The sequence below is a fragment of the Peromyscus leucopus genome, chromosome 19 (assembly GCF_004664715.2).
Source record: "Peromyscus leucopus breed LL Stock chromosome 19, UCI_PerLeu_2.1, whole genome shotgun sequence".
NCBI lineage: Eukaryota > Metazoa > Chordata > Mammalia > Rodentia > Cricetidae > Peromyscus > Peromyscus leucopus.
Genome location: NC_051079.1, coordinates 61,211,273 through 61,226,043, shown reverse-complemented (window position 1 = coordinate 61,226,043; position 14,771 = coordinate 61,211,273). Strand labels below are relative to the sequence as shown.

Genomic DNA, 14,771 nt, shown 5'->3' with positions numbered 1-14,771 from the left:
AGTAACCCATTACTAAAGTTTACAGAACACAGGCAGAATCCAGCCAGAGTCCAGACGGGCTAGAATAGGAAAGGCCTCAACCCAGTTTCAGATAGAGGCCCTGGCCTCCATGGTCTGCATTTCTCTTGACATTCTGCTTTTCCAAACTCATACCAGAATGACCCGTAAGCTCTACTTACAGCAGCCTAGGGCTTTTCAGGATCAAAGTTCCAAACTTCTACATCCCTCTTAGTTCCGTAGCTTAAGAACCACACAGTCCAGTGTCTCACAGCAATGGCCCCGTTTCTTGGTGCTGTGTTTTTGTTTTACTTGTTGCTGTGAGAAAATGTGATAGAAGAAAAGAAGGCTTACTTTCAGCTTGGGGATACATGTCATCACAGTTGGCATGTCACTGGCCGGCCGGGGCTTAGCAGTGGCCCACATTGCGTCTGCAGTAGGAAGCAGTGTCTGTGCTCCTCCCTCCTCCCTCTGTTCAGCCCAGAGTGGCCGCCTGTGTGGATCGAAGGCAGCCTCACATTGAGGGCGGGTCTGCCTGTCTCGGTTAGCCCAGGGTAGAGACTATCACAGGCATTCCCAGAGCTTTATCTCTTGGGTGATTGTAGATCCTGTTGATAGTATTAACCATCTCAGTCTTGTAAAGGGTTTTGTTTTCCTTTTTCAGTTTGTTTGCTTTTAATTAAATTTTTCTCTTTTCTTTCTTTCTTTTTTTTTTGATAGTTTCTCTATATAGCCCCAGCTGTCCTAGTACTCACTATGTAGACCAGGCTGGCCTTGAACTTATAGAGATTCACCTGCCTTTGATCTTGTGTGCTGGGATTAAAGGTGTGCGTCTACTACTCTTGGCGTAGATAAATTTTCTTTTGAGAATTTCATTCATGAGTACTCTATTTACATCATTTCGTTTTTAAGTTTTAAGTGCCACTACTCATTTTTCCTGGGGGAACTTGAAATGTGGGATGGTTTTTATCATTCTAAGTATCATTTCAGATTGTTGTAAGTTTTGATTCAGATTATACAGAATGTGTAACAGTGTGATGTAGATAAATCTGCAGACAAAACTCTTATTCCCTTCCTAATCTCTCAGAAGTTCTTCCTCAGTGGCCAGTAGGGGGTTTTCATTCAGGTCTTGAGTTTTCAGACAGAATGTTCCTCAGCTTTCTGGGCTGATGTGGTCTTCCAGTCGCCTTCTGCTCCATAATGTTCTCCTCCACCCCACCCCCACTCCCTGTCCTCTTCTTCCTCTTCCTCCAAGTGTCTTGGCAGTGTTGCTCATGACCTGTGTTCCATGGTCGTTTGTTTGCTCAATTGCCCGCCCCGTACCTGCCTGAGGTTTCCTCTGCGAGGGATTGTCAGCGGTTTTGTTTGCTGCATGGTTCTGTATATATCTGTTCAATAAATTATGAAGGGAGAACCAAGCAAATTACATATATGCAAACTTAAATAATGTAAACAAAATCAAATAATTTACTGTCTTTGCAACCCACACCAAGTATTCTCTCCTCCCTGCTAGTCATTTCAAATAATTGTTATTCAAATGAATACATTGTATTAGTTCACTAAAATGACTTCTGAAAATATGCCTTGCTGTATATGGGATGCATGTACAGTGGGCAAATGACCTTTGATTTTTGAGAGACAAACAACTGCATAAACAACTGTATAAAACAATTGCATAATTAATTGTTAAGTATAAGCAGGAATATGTTGGCTGATTTTTAGGTACTTTTTCCTAATTAGGGGTCTGTAAAAACATATCATAGGCTATGTGATAGAACAGTTTAGAGTGATTTCTTTCTTTTGTTCTCTCTCTCTCTCTCTCTCTCTCTCTCTCTCTCTCTCTCTCTCTCTCTCTCTCTCTCCTCCCTCCTCCCTCCTCCCTCCTCCCTCCTCCCTCCCCTCTCCCCTCTCCCCTCTCCCCTCTCCCCTCTCCCCTCTCCCCTCTCCTCTCTCCTCTCTCCTCTCTCCCCTCTCTCCTCTCTCCCTCTCTCACAGGGTTTCACTGTATAGTCCTGGCTGTCCTGAAACTCACTCAGTAGACCAGGCTGTCCCCAGATTTACAGAGAGATCCACCTGCCTCTGCCTCCCAAGTGCTGGGATTAAAGGCCCTGCACCACCTCTGCCCAGCTAGAGTCTGCTTTCTTGTGTTCTTTAATTTCTCAGTTGATTTGGTCCTTGGAGTGTCAAGGTGGAAGTACTGGCTGCAAATAGATACGAAATCACTATTTTCGAGTGTATTACATTATTTTAATCCAGTTCTTTTAATGCGTTTCACTAACTCATCATCCCTTCATCTTTGTCTAGGTTTGTTTCATGGGTGAAATTACCTCCCTCCCTCCCTAATACCTTTGCTACATGGATAAGCGTTCTTTTCATTTATTTTCTATAGCTCCTGAGTATTGGTGTTCCATTGCTTACTTTGAAATGGATGTTCAGGTAGGAGAGACATTTAAGGTTCCTTCAAGCTGCCCTATTGTAACTGTGGATGGATACGTGGATCCTTCTGGAGGGGATCGCTTTTGCTTGGGTCAACTCTCCAATGTCCACAGGACAGAAGCTATTGAGAGAGCAAGGTATGTTTGAGTAGTCCATTATCTTTTCTTCAAGATTATTATTTTTCTATGTTATGAGTCTTAAATATAAAGCAGCAAAGGTCATCTTAAATATTCCGTACCTTTAAGCATCCCATTTTAATTATAGGTATTTACTAAATATAAAATTGTAAAATAAAAAAACCAGCAAGTTTGCTGTATTTTTATGATTTCTGTCTGTGCTAGTCCATTCTGTAACAATTAGCCACATGTGGCTTTTGGACATTTAAAATATTATTCATGTGATTGAATAGCTGAATTTTAAGTGCATTTTAAATAGCTGTGTGTTGTTAGTGGCTCTTGATTTGGGCAGTGTAGCTTATAAGCCTTGGTTTCCTTATAAAAAAGAGAAATTATATGAGGCTGGAGAGATGGCTCAGTTAAAAGCATTTATTATTCTTCCAGAGAACTGGAGTTCAGTTCCCAGCACCCACAATTGCCTGTAACTAGCTTGAAGGGATCTGATACTGACTTCTGAGCTTCATGGATACCTCTCCCTAACACACACACACACAAATAAAGATAAATTTTTTTTAAAAGCATTTACCTCATTGAGTTGTGACCATTAAATGAAATTTGTTAAGTGCTTCTGATATAGTAAGTATTGTATCTATTTATATATATATATACACATACATACATACAGAGAGAGAGATTTGTTATATACAAAAAGGAAATAAAAAAGATGCTAACAATAGCTATCTTGCAGATACTGTATTAGATTTTTTATTCTTGCTATGTACCTGAACTAAAACTTAGTATAACTAAGATGAAATGTAATTCTGTCTTTCCTTCCTAAGGTTGCACATAGGCAAAGGTGTGCAGTTGGAATGTAAAGGTGAAGGTGATGTTTGGGTCAGGTGCCTTAGTGACCATGCAGTCTTTGTGCAGAGTTACTACCTGGACCGAGAAGCTGGACGAGCACCTGGTGACGCTGTTCATAAGATCTACCCAAGTGCATATATAAAGGTCAGTTTTACATATAGTTGAGTATTTTAGACTTAAAACCTTCTTTGTTGCTTGAAGCCTGGAAATGGAGGTGAGAGGAGTGGAAACCTGTCTTATGTTGATATGTTTGGTCAGAGGTGGTTAGACAGTCTTACAATGAATAGGAGTATTCAGTAGCAGGAGGCAGGAGGATTGTGAGTTCAAAGCCATTCTGGGCTGTATACATGGTGAGTTTTAGACCAGCCTTGGCTGCATAATGATATCCCGTCTCAACAAACAAAAGCACCACTACAGCAAAATGTACATATGTTTGAGTATAAAACACATTCTGGAGAGTTGTTTATTATTGTAAGCAGCTGTCTAGTTTTGTGGTTGCTTTTATGTCCTAATGTTTTCAGATCTGTGATGCTGATTAGAATGATACATAGATTCCTGAAAACACTGAATGAAACCTCCAAACTTGGATTCTTCAACACAAAATTGATAAAAATCAAGCTCTAGAAATTTATTTTAGCAGATATTTAGGAGTTTTTGGAAGACAATTCTAAAGTTAATAGTTTTTCAAGGGATGGAATCTTTTCTCTCAGTGCCTAGCACTGAGCTCTGTCCTCAGCCCTTCATAAAATTACAAATTAAGATGTCAAGAAGGGCTGGAGAGATGGCTCAGTGGTTAAGAGCACTGACTGGTCTTCCAGAGGTCCAGAGGTCCTGAGTTCAATTCCCAGCAACCACATGGTGGCTCACAACCATCTATAATGAGATCTGGTGCCCTCTTCTGGCCTGCAGGGACACATGCAGGCAGAACACTGTAATAAATAAATCTTTAAAAAAAAAAAAAAAGATGTCAAGAAGCCAGAGATAATTTTTACTGATTATTACATATTCAACACATTTCAATTTTATTTTTAATATATACTCTTTTGGGAAGACAAAAATAGGAGCAATGAGCTTAAGTATATTTTCAATTTTAGATTTTTCAGTCCCCTGAGCACCTTTCTTATCAGCTGTCATACAAGCTAGAACTGAGTGTGAATCTCACTGCTTCCTTCTGAAGTGCTTCTTAGTGGCAAACCCACGGTATCATTTCACTTATAGATCAAAGAATGCCTAGTGTGTGTGGGGGGGTTTGGAGACAGTGTTTCACTATGTAGCCCTGCCTAGCCTTGACACTGGGAACCACCACCTGGCTCTCTTTGTGAAGCTTGGAAACATACCAGATACAGAGAAAATGACTCCAGTGTACTTGGGGACCTCTACAACTGTGATGCTTCACCAGGCTTTGGCATGGTAATTTCGCAACAGTTGCATCATTGTGTAGTTTGCTCATAGACTACTCCCTTAGAAATTTATTTGTATTTTGTAACTTTTCTACAAGGAATTTTCATATTTTGTCATTTGTATTACTCTTTGTTTTTGTTTTGAGGCAGGGTCTCATGTAGCCCAGGCTGGCTTTATACTTGTTAAGTAGCCAAGGTTCGTTTTGAACTGTTGGTCTTCTCCTCTGTTCTGCCCTGGCCTGAGTCCTGGGATTACAAGCATAAGTCATTACATCTAGTTTAATGGGATGCTTGAATCACACCAGGGTTTTGTCTGATCTGTTAGTGGCATTGGATTTATATGATTTTGTGCTTCATTGTTTGGTTGGCAAATTTGTTTTGAAAGAATCACTGTTCCTTTTAGTTGTTGTTGTTTTTTTTTTTGGTCTTGGTTTGGGTTTCTATTGCTGTGACACCATGACCAAAGCAACACTTACAAAGGAAAAACATTAATTGGGCTGGCTTACAGTTCATAGGTTCAGTCCATTGTCATCATGGTGAGGGGCATGCAGACAGACATGATGCTGGAGAAAGAGCTGAGAGTTCTGTATCTTGATCCTCAGGCAGCAGGAAGGAGTCTCTGTTGATATGAAGTATCCTTGATCATAGGAGACCTTAAAGCCCACCCCCACAGTGACACACTTCCTCTAACAAAGCCACACCTCCTAATAGTGCCACTCTATGAGTTTATAGCGGCCAGTTATATTCAAACCACTAGATTTCCTGTCATTACTTTTCCCTATAGGGCAATTTTGCCTGCCATTGGAATCCACAATTTTTTTTATTTTTTTATTTTATTTTATTTTTCGAGACAGGGTTTCTCTGTGTAGCTTTGCGCCTTTCCTGGAACTCACTTGGTAGTCCAGGCTGGCCTCAAGCTCACAGAGATCCGCCTGGCTCTGCCTCCTGAGTGCTGGAATTAAAGGCATGCGCCACCACTGCCCGGCCTGGAATCCACATTTTAGAACCAAATTTTATAATTAGGAGGTAGGAATCCACATTTTAGAACCAAATTTTATAATTAGGAGGTAGGAGACTTTTTCTTTTGGGATAATTGGGTTCCTGTCTCCAGGTATGCATAGGATTAAGTTCCTTTGACTTCATTTCTTTGATACTTCTGCTGTGGGCAGTATTTGCTTCCTGGGGGCACATCTGAACTGACTTTTGTTAGTACTTGATTCGTTGGCAGATGCCTGGTTATAGCCCCGAGAGTTTGACTCTTGTCTGTAGCTAGATTTTCCTGCCTGGCCCACAGTCAGGACAAATCTCTCCCACCCGCCAGTCCCACAGCTGCTCAGACCCAACCAAGTAAACACACAGAGACTTACATTGCTTACAAACTATATGGCCGTGGCAGGCTTCTTGCTAACTGTTCTTACAGTTTAAATTAACCCATTTCTACTAATCTTTAAGTTACCACATGGCTTGTGGCTTACTGGTATCTTTACATGTTGCTTGACATCTCAGCAGCTGGCAGGTCTCTCTGCCTCAGTCTTCCACTTCCCAGAATTCTCTTCTCTCCTTGTCCTGCCTATACTTCCTGCCTGGCTATTGGCCAATCAGTGTTTTATTCATTAACCAATCAGAGCAACACATTTAACATGCAGACCATCCCACAGCACTGTCCTTTTCAGACTGCACACAGTTGGGTCCTCTCTCTTACCCTCCTTCAGTCTTGGCAGTCGTGGTTTTGTCTTCAGTCTCAGCTGTCTGCTGTGAGGTTTTGTCTGTCTTTCTGTCTGTCTGCCTGCCTGCCTTACTGTATTATTGGTTGATAGTTTCGTTCTTTTGGCTAGTCTGAATCATTCATTGAACAGTTGTGTTTACATTTTGGTAAGTCATTTTAATATTTCACTGTAGTGAAGAGATTTTTATGGCAATCACATTTTTGCAATGAACTATAGATAATAACTTGTGGGATAGAATATTTGACATTACAACAATGTCTACTTTTTCCTATTAGCTGTCTAAGATTTAAAGTCATTTACTTATTATTATTATTATTATTATTATTATATTTTGAGACAATGTTTCACTATGTAGCTGTGCCTGTCCTGGAACTCTCTCAGTGTAGCCTCAAACTAGAGAGATCCGCCTGCCTCTGCCTCCTGAGTGCTGGGATTAAAGGTGTGTGCCACTTTTTAACAACTTTTATGCCCTTCAGAATAATCTTATTAGACAGGTATAAATAAATCTTAAATTGACTTTGCTAATTTGTTTGGCAGCAGTGAAAAAAGGATATATTCAAGTTACTGTTGCTCAGGTAGATTCTCACCAGGGGTGAGTGAATTTCTAGAGTCAATTGTATACAAATAATGTGAGCCCTGGAAGAAGTGCCTACACACTGGAAAATATACACAGAGACACTTCCCTGTTGAATTAAAACAAGGCAAAAAAAATGTATTAGTGTTTTTTGAGATAGGGTTTCATGTGTCCCATGTTGGCCTTGAATTTGATGGCCTTGAACTTCTGACCTTCATGCTTCTACATTTTGGTCACTGGGATACAGGTATGCTCTACTACATCTGGCTTTTAAAATTTAAATGGAGCAAGTCATTTTTTTTTTCTTTATGTGGCCTTGTTTTTTTTACTTAGAAAGGGGGGTGCTTTTTATTTTTTATTTTATTTTATATGTGTGTGTGAGTGTGTGTGTGTGTGTGTGTGTGTGTGTGTGTGTGTGTATGCATATGCATGCACTGCATGTGTGCCTGGTGTCTGCAAAGGTCAGAAGAGGGCATAAGATAACCTGGAACTGGAGCTTTCGGTGATTGTGATGTGCCATGGTGGGCGATCTGCGACAGCAGTTTGTGCTCTCAGCCATGCAGCCATCTCTCCAGTCACCTCACTTTTACCTCCAGAAGGAAGGTCTATTTTATTTTGTGTTTTAGTCCTGGGAATTTTGGTTTTCAACAGCTTTGTTGAGATAAATGTAATTCATATGTCATACAAATCATCCATTTTAAGTATTCAGTTCAGTAATTTTTAGTATATTTACAGAATTACACAATTATCTTCAAACCATTTAAAAATATTCTAGAAAGAAGGGCCATGTCTTTTAGGGTATGTTAATTATACATAATAATGTAGTGACTGTGACATTTTCATACATATAGGTGATCTATTTTCATCTTTTTATATGTGACTTACTGTTTCATTAAAGTTGATTTACAGAAGCATAGGTTCCTTAACAGTGGCTACACCATTGAAGAAAAAACTCAACAAGCATTAGCAGAGTAAAACGGCCCCATGAGTCCCCCTCTCCCCCCTCCATGACAGGATGTTGATGGCCCAGTCATGTGTCGATCTTGTGCAAGTGATCTTAGCTCCTGAGTTGAAGAGTGTGTGAGCCACGTCAGTGCTCAAAAGTCAGCATCCCACGTCACTTCCCCTCCTTTCCCAGCTCTTACATCCCGACTCCTGCACTGTTCCCTGAACACTGGAGAAGGGAATACAGATTTCCTACTTATGAAGAGTGTCCAGTAGTCACTTAGTTCTCAGCACTTTGGTCAGTTTTGTGTCTCTGTGGTTACCACTGATTACTGCAAAAAGTTTTTCTGAATGAAGTTGCTGGCAACACTAATGGGTGGGCACAAATGTAGTATTTAGAAGGTAATTTGATGAGCATGTTATGTCCACTTAGCAAAACAGCAGTAGTTTCTGTACTAGGGCCTCTGACCAAGCTTCTGGGTTTGGGTCAGGTTTATAGTAGGCGACATGAGTTTCCCCTGTGGAGCTTGTCTCAAACATAATGAGAAAGTGGTTGGTTACTTCCAAACAGACTTGCTCCTGTTGCTCCAATAGGCACATCTTGCCTGTGTGGTCAGTCAGTTGTATTGTGCTCAGAGTAACAGTGTTGAGGACAGTTCTGGAGTTGCCTGCCAGGCATCGTCTAACACCGTGAGAGCTTCTAGCCCAGTTTCCGCTTGGTTTATCTGGTCTTTGACCAAGGCATGTGTTGTCTCTAGGATAGGTCTTACTATCTAAAGACTGCCAAATTTTAAAGTAACTTTTACTTCTGGAAGATTTGTATGCTGCCTAGTTTTATGTCAACATGATACAAGCTAGAGTCAGCTTTTCAATTGAGGGAGCCTCTGTTGAGAAAATATCTCCATAACATCTGGTTTCAGGCAAGCCTATAGGGCATTTTCTTAATTAGTGATTGATGAGGGGTGGGGGCATTATGGGTAGTACCACCCATGGGCTGGTAGTCCTGGGTTCTCTAAGAAAGCAGGCTAAGCAAGCCATGAGGAGCAAGCTAGTATGCTGCATTTCTCCATGGCCTCTGCATCAGCTCCTGTCTCCAGGTTCCTGCCCTGCTTGAGTTCCTGCTCCCATTGTTTTTGATAATGAACTGTTAAATGGAACTGTGAGTGAAATAAACCCTTGCCTCCCAAGTTGCTTTGGCCATGGTCTTTCATCACAGTAACAGTAACAGTAACCGTAACTAGGACAGTCTGCTGGACCATTCTACAAAAAGCCATTTTACAAAAATAGATTCCCACTAGCATGTATGAAGGTTCCAGTTGATCTGTTTTTCATCAGCACTAGTGGGTATGAAGTGGAATCCCCTCGGCAGTTTCAGTAGCATTTCTGATACGGAATCAGGTATGTTTTTGAACATATACATATTGGGACAACGAAGCAGGAGATGCTTTTAAAACTAAAAGCTGTTTATGTGGAACTAGGTTGAAAAGTGTTATGAACCCATTAAGTTTAATTTACTCCCAACATCTGCATATTTTTTATTATATTTCTTTATTTTTATATGTATCAGTGTTTTGCCAGCATATGTATGTGTGATGCATGTATGCCCAATACTTGCAGAGGTCAGAAGAGGGTGTCGAGTCTCCTGGAAATGGGATTACAGATGGTTGTAGGCTACCATGTGGGTACTGGGAATCACACCTTGGTCCTCTGCAAGAATAACAAGTGTTCTTAAGCACTGCACCATTTTCTAGCTCCATATTATGGTCTTTGTCTTTAGGTTAGGTAACTTAGTAAATCCTTTTTGCAGTCTTAATACTCAGGTATCATACATACTACACCACTGTGTGTTTCTCTTTTCAGCTGATATTAATTCAAGCTGATGCAGAATTATAATTGAGCCTTAGGAAAAAATTCAAATTTTGGCTTTTTTGTTTGAAAGATAATATACTGAAGATGTTATACTCACATGTATTATGTAATGAGTTTGTAATAAACTTGCATGAGAGTAACTACAGAAAACATGATCGATCATAAATAAATGAAAGCATAATTAAGTTGTTCATTAGTGTAGGAGTGATTGGTCTGAAATACGTTTTTGAATCTATGCTAAAAAGAGTATTTACAACCTTTGGTTCCTTTGAATTGCTTCTATCAACAACTTAGATGATTTGGAATGGAAGTTGGTACCATTTCAATGGTTGCACTTATTTTACCATTCACTAAGAAAGATCTGCTGTGTGCATAGACAACTGTTTCCTGTGATAAGCCAGTAAGCAACACAGGTCTTAATGTTACATAGCTTGACTGAAGATTTTGTTTTCCACTTTTAGTATTGTATGTTCTATGGGAAAAGGTTTGCTGAGGTATCTGGTGCATCGTACTTATTTATCTTCAGATTCAAGTCATCAGTTTTCATTTTGTGGTTTCTTGACATATGCATTCAGTTGTGTATGTGATATTTTACAACATGATTCTACTGTCCCCATATGTGAAGATTATTTGGTTGACTTTAATGATTCATGGTGGGCAGGGAGGAGTGTTGAGCATTTTTAAAAGCCTATGTTTAGATAATAAGATTACATCTGGGCTAAGCATGGTGGTATGCATGCACCTTTAGTCCAGCACTTGGGAGGCGGAGGCTGGATGAATTCCTGGCCAGTCTGATCTACATAGTGAGTTCCAGGCTAGCCAGGACTACATAGTGAGACCTCCCCTCAAGCACCCCCCCCCAAAGAATTGTGTATTTTATACTTGATTAGTGATAGGTTTTTAAAAAGTAATTCTATATAGGTAATGTAAAACACACAAAACTATGAAATTCATATAAGGTATAAAATTAAACCTAGATAACTTTAGATAAACATCAAAGGCTTGATTTGTAAAACCAGTTGGTAATTTGGGTTTCATTAAACTAGTTTATAGGTGAGGGTTAGGGAAGTGGTTCAGTTGGCAGAGTGCTTTCTCCACAGCCTTAGGATCCCAGTTCAGATCCCCAGCACCCACATAAAAGCCAGGTGGCGGTGCGGCTCTGTAACCCTAACACTGTTAGGGCAGAGATAGGTGGTTCTCTAGAATCCAGTCAGTCTGACTGGATTAGTGAACTCCAGGCTCAGTGAGAGACACTGTTTCAAAATATAAGGTAGAGAGCTTGGTGTGCTGGTGCATGCCTTTAATCCCAGCATTCAGGAGGCGGGGGCAGCCAGATCTCCATGAGTTTGAGGCCAGGCCGCCTGGTCTACAAATTGAGTTCCAGGACAGCCAAGGCTGTTACACCAAAGAAACCCTGTCTCAAAAAACAAAAAAGAGAACACTTGAGGAAGACACCCAATGTTGACCTTTCCACGTTACACACATACGTGCATACACACAAACATAATAACGAACGTGTACACATGCAACACACGGAAACACAAACTAGCCTTGTTCTGTGAAAAGCAGTGTAAAGGGAGTAGGAAGACAAACCACAGATGGGGAAAGAGACTTTAGTGATATCACTGATAGGACTTTTACCAAAATAGAGACTTGAGTTCAACAGCTAGAGAACAAAGGGTGCTGCAGGGAAGGTGTTTCCATGGCAGCCTGAGTGCAGTTCCCAGACCTTTATACTCACACATTATACACACACACACACACACAGATTATAATTCTGTAAAAGATGCACATTGTAATTGGGCATCACAAACATGTCATTGCTGCCACACAATTGTTAGTATAGCCTAATGTGATACATCCATGGGGAGTCTGCTAAGGAGCATTAGGGAAATTTATTAGGGTAAACTGAGGAAATGCACTCACAAATACAGAATGGAGTAGACAGTTGAAGTCGTCCTCTGATCTGACTGGGAGGGAGTCCGCCTGGCAGTTTGATTGCACCAGGAAGCAGGCAGCAGGGGGAAGGGGCTCATGACCCTTCTCCCTCTCCTTTTAAGAGGTCATGGACAAAACGAATGGCAAGAAGCACCATAGCCCAAGGTCGTGGGTGGAGCAGGTACCACTACATTTCCCCTTTTGTCTACATAAGAAGGTTCTAAACTTAATGCAAACTATAGACAATAAGAATGATGATCAAGTATTGTCCAGGAAAAACACAGGGTGATAACATAAATAAAAATGGAACTACAACAAGAACAACATCAAACAAGAAGGACGTGCTAAATGTCCAGATCATAGGTAAATGGCAAATTACCGGGATTACTCCAATAGCTGTCCTATCTTGAAGATTCTAACTCCAGTACTTAATATGTTCTAGCTAAGATACGAGAAGATTGTAACTGTAACCATCTAGTCTTCAACTCCATCAAAGACCTGAGAAGGAACATAATAATACCTGAGAAAAAGGAAAATGCAAAAGCAATTTCTGAAATTCTTGCAAGACTAGACAGAGACAGCTGGCAACCTGGACAGTCACCTATAGTTTCTCAGCACCATTGGGGCATCCAGTTTGGCTATAGGCCTAGAATATCTGACATATCATTTTTCAGAAGGAATTTTGAAAGACCATCTTACCCTGTCTTGGCTAGGTTCAGTAGTTGCTTTTCCTTGTGTCCTGTTCATCTGGAAAGGATGGCATTCATGCTGTTAGCAATCAAGGCAAGGGCAGTTCTTTGCCCAGAAGGCTATTTTGTGCCAAGAAGACAAACTTCTAAATGGAAACGTTTTAGAAGCCCAACATTCTCTCGGGATCAGATAGGTGCTGCCAGGAGCAATCATGTCTCACGTCAACAGAATTCTAAGTTATCAAAACATTTAAAGGCCATATTCTCTAGGTCTATGAAGTGTTTGACAATTACCTATCTGCCATATGTTTCTGTAAATCTGGAGAACCTAACTAATATAACTATAGAAATGACAGGCATGGGTGACTATTAATCTGTAAGTCTTATCAGCCTAAATAACCTAGGGACTAAGGCTACACATTAACAAGGTAAACTGTAAGCAGATGTACCATATAAGGACAATGATCTCAAAATTGTGACATACACAAAATATCTTAAACAGAGGTAGAAACATGTAGTACAGTATGATAACAATATCCTTAATATGTATCAATATACAAAATATCCTAAACAGAGGTAGAACATATATATAGTATGACAAATATAATTTTACATTTGTATCAATATACAAAATATTTCAAGTAGGAGTAGAAATATATGTACAATACAACAAATATAGTTTTGTATTTGTATCAATATACAAATTATCTTAAATAGGAATATAAAAATAGTTTACATTTGTATCATATATATAAGACTCCATATCAGTGCAAATTATCCAAGGCTGATAGTTTGCTAAATTAGTTTACTAGTAGATACAGTAATCTACCTTAATATACTATACATTTCCATTCCCCTTTTACTTTTCTCAATTTTATTATGCCACCCCAACCCTATAGCCATCCATCCATAACTCTGAGAAAAATGAAACCTGTGGGAGAGGAGTGTTGTTTTCTTAGAATTGCTAACTGCTGTTTAGAGGGCAATGGTATCTCTTGGGGATCCTGTAAGAAAGCTGAGAGTCTGCAGCCAGTCTCAGAGTAGTAGCTAAGGTTGTCTGAGACTCTGGCTAGAAGTGTAGTATGATGGACCATCTCATCTTGGAACTGTCCTGGAGAGTTTTCGGTCCACGGCTGATCATTGAGTAATGTTCTTAGGTACAATGGCATCTTTCTGAACTAAGTAGAGTCATTGTTCTGGGGCCCATCTTCCTTCTGGAGACTTCAGAGATTGCTATTGAGAAGACTTACTTTCACTGTGAAAAACTTGAACATTATTAATATCAAAACAAAGTTTGAATCTTAAGATGATATGACATGTGAGGAAGAATTCTGAGAAATCAATAAGCATGGAGAGAAATAGAATCTTGACAATAATGGTCCCTAGATTATTAGTTTTCTTCTGTCCCACACCAGTTGGCTCTTCCATTATGAGACAGAATCTAATTTTTCTTTTTGCAACATGCTTGGGTTTAGAGAATGAGAGAGCCACATTCCAGCTCCAAAGCCAGCTTGATTTATAAATGAATTGGGACCACAACTGTTCTAAAGTTAAAGAGATGTTGATGTTAGGCAGTGAGATACTACCCTGTAGAGTATATTGGTACCAATAGGTCCTTCCTTTATGCTGTAGATGTCTAGGTGTCCAAGGCCTTGTGATTTCCTTAAGATGGGTATTTCTATTATACTGTAAAAACAAAAAGCAGAACCCTGCTTACAACTTGTAAAGTTGTGACATCAGTGGATGAGCTGTTATTTCTCCTCATCAAGGGGTTTCTCCTGTGAGAAATTAGAAATGATCTTTCCTCCTTAGAAATTATCTGAATGGTATTAAGATTGCTCTGAAGAGTTATTGTTTTATCCATTAAGCATTCATATTTATTATAAACAGAATTAAATTTGCTTGTCCAGCTATTATTATTAACGGACTGAAGTTCTTGTGGCAAATTAGCAGATTCCAAAGAAAGAACCTGTCTTTTTAAATTCTCATTACCGCTCTGCAAAGCCTGAAGTTCTTGAGGTAAATTAGCAGATTTCATAGAAAGAATCCTTCTATTTAAGTCCTCATTACTACTCTGCAAAGCCTGTATCAGTCCCATTAATGTCTTTTTTCTGTTATTATTAAACCAATTTTTCAGTGATATGAGATGAATCACTATGCTAATTGCTATTATGATGAGCATTGTATATATCCCAGGAAGGTCATATATGTCTTGT

At 39.7% G+C, this 14,771-nt stretch overlaps 1 protein-coding gene across 2 annotated transcripts in view; it reads left to right on the top strand.

The window, feature by feature from the left end:
- Positions 1 to 14,771, top strand: part of Smad4 (SMAD family member 4) — a 76,684-nt gene that overhangs the window by 50,118 nt on the left and 11,795 nt on the right. For both annotated transcript variants that reach the window (XM_028864721.2, XM_028864719.2), the window contains 2 exons: positions 2,387 to 2,570; positions 3,389 to 3,557. In XM_028864721.2, the coding sequence (XP_028720554.1) occupies positions 2,387 to 2,570; positions 3,389 to 3,557 (353 nt within the window). The remainder of the gene's footprint in view (positions 1 to 2,386; positions 2,571 to 3,388; positions 3,558 to 14,771) is intronic.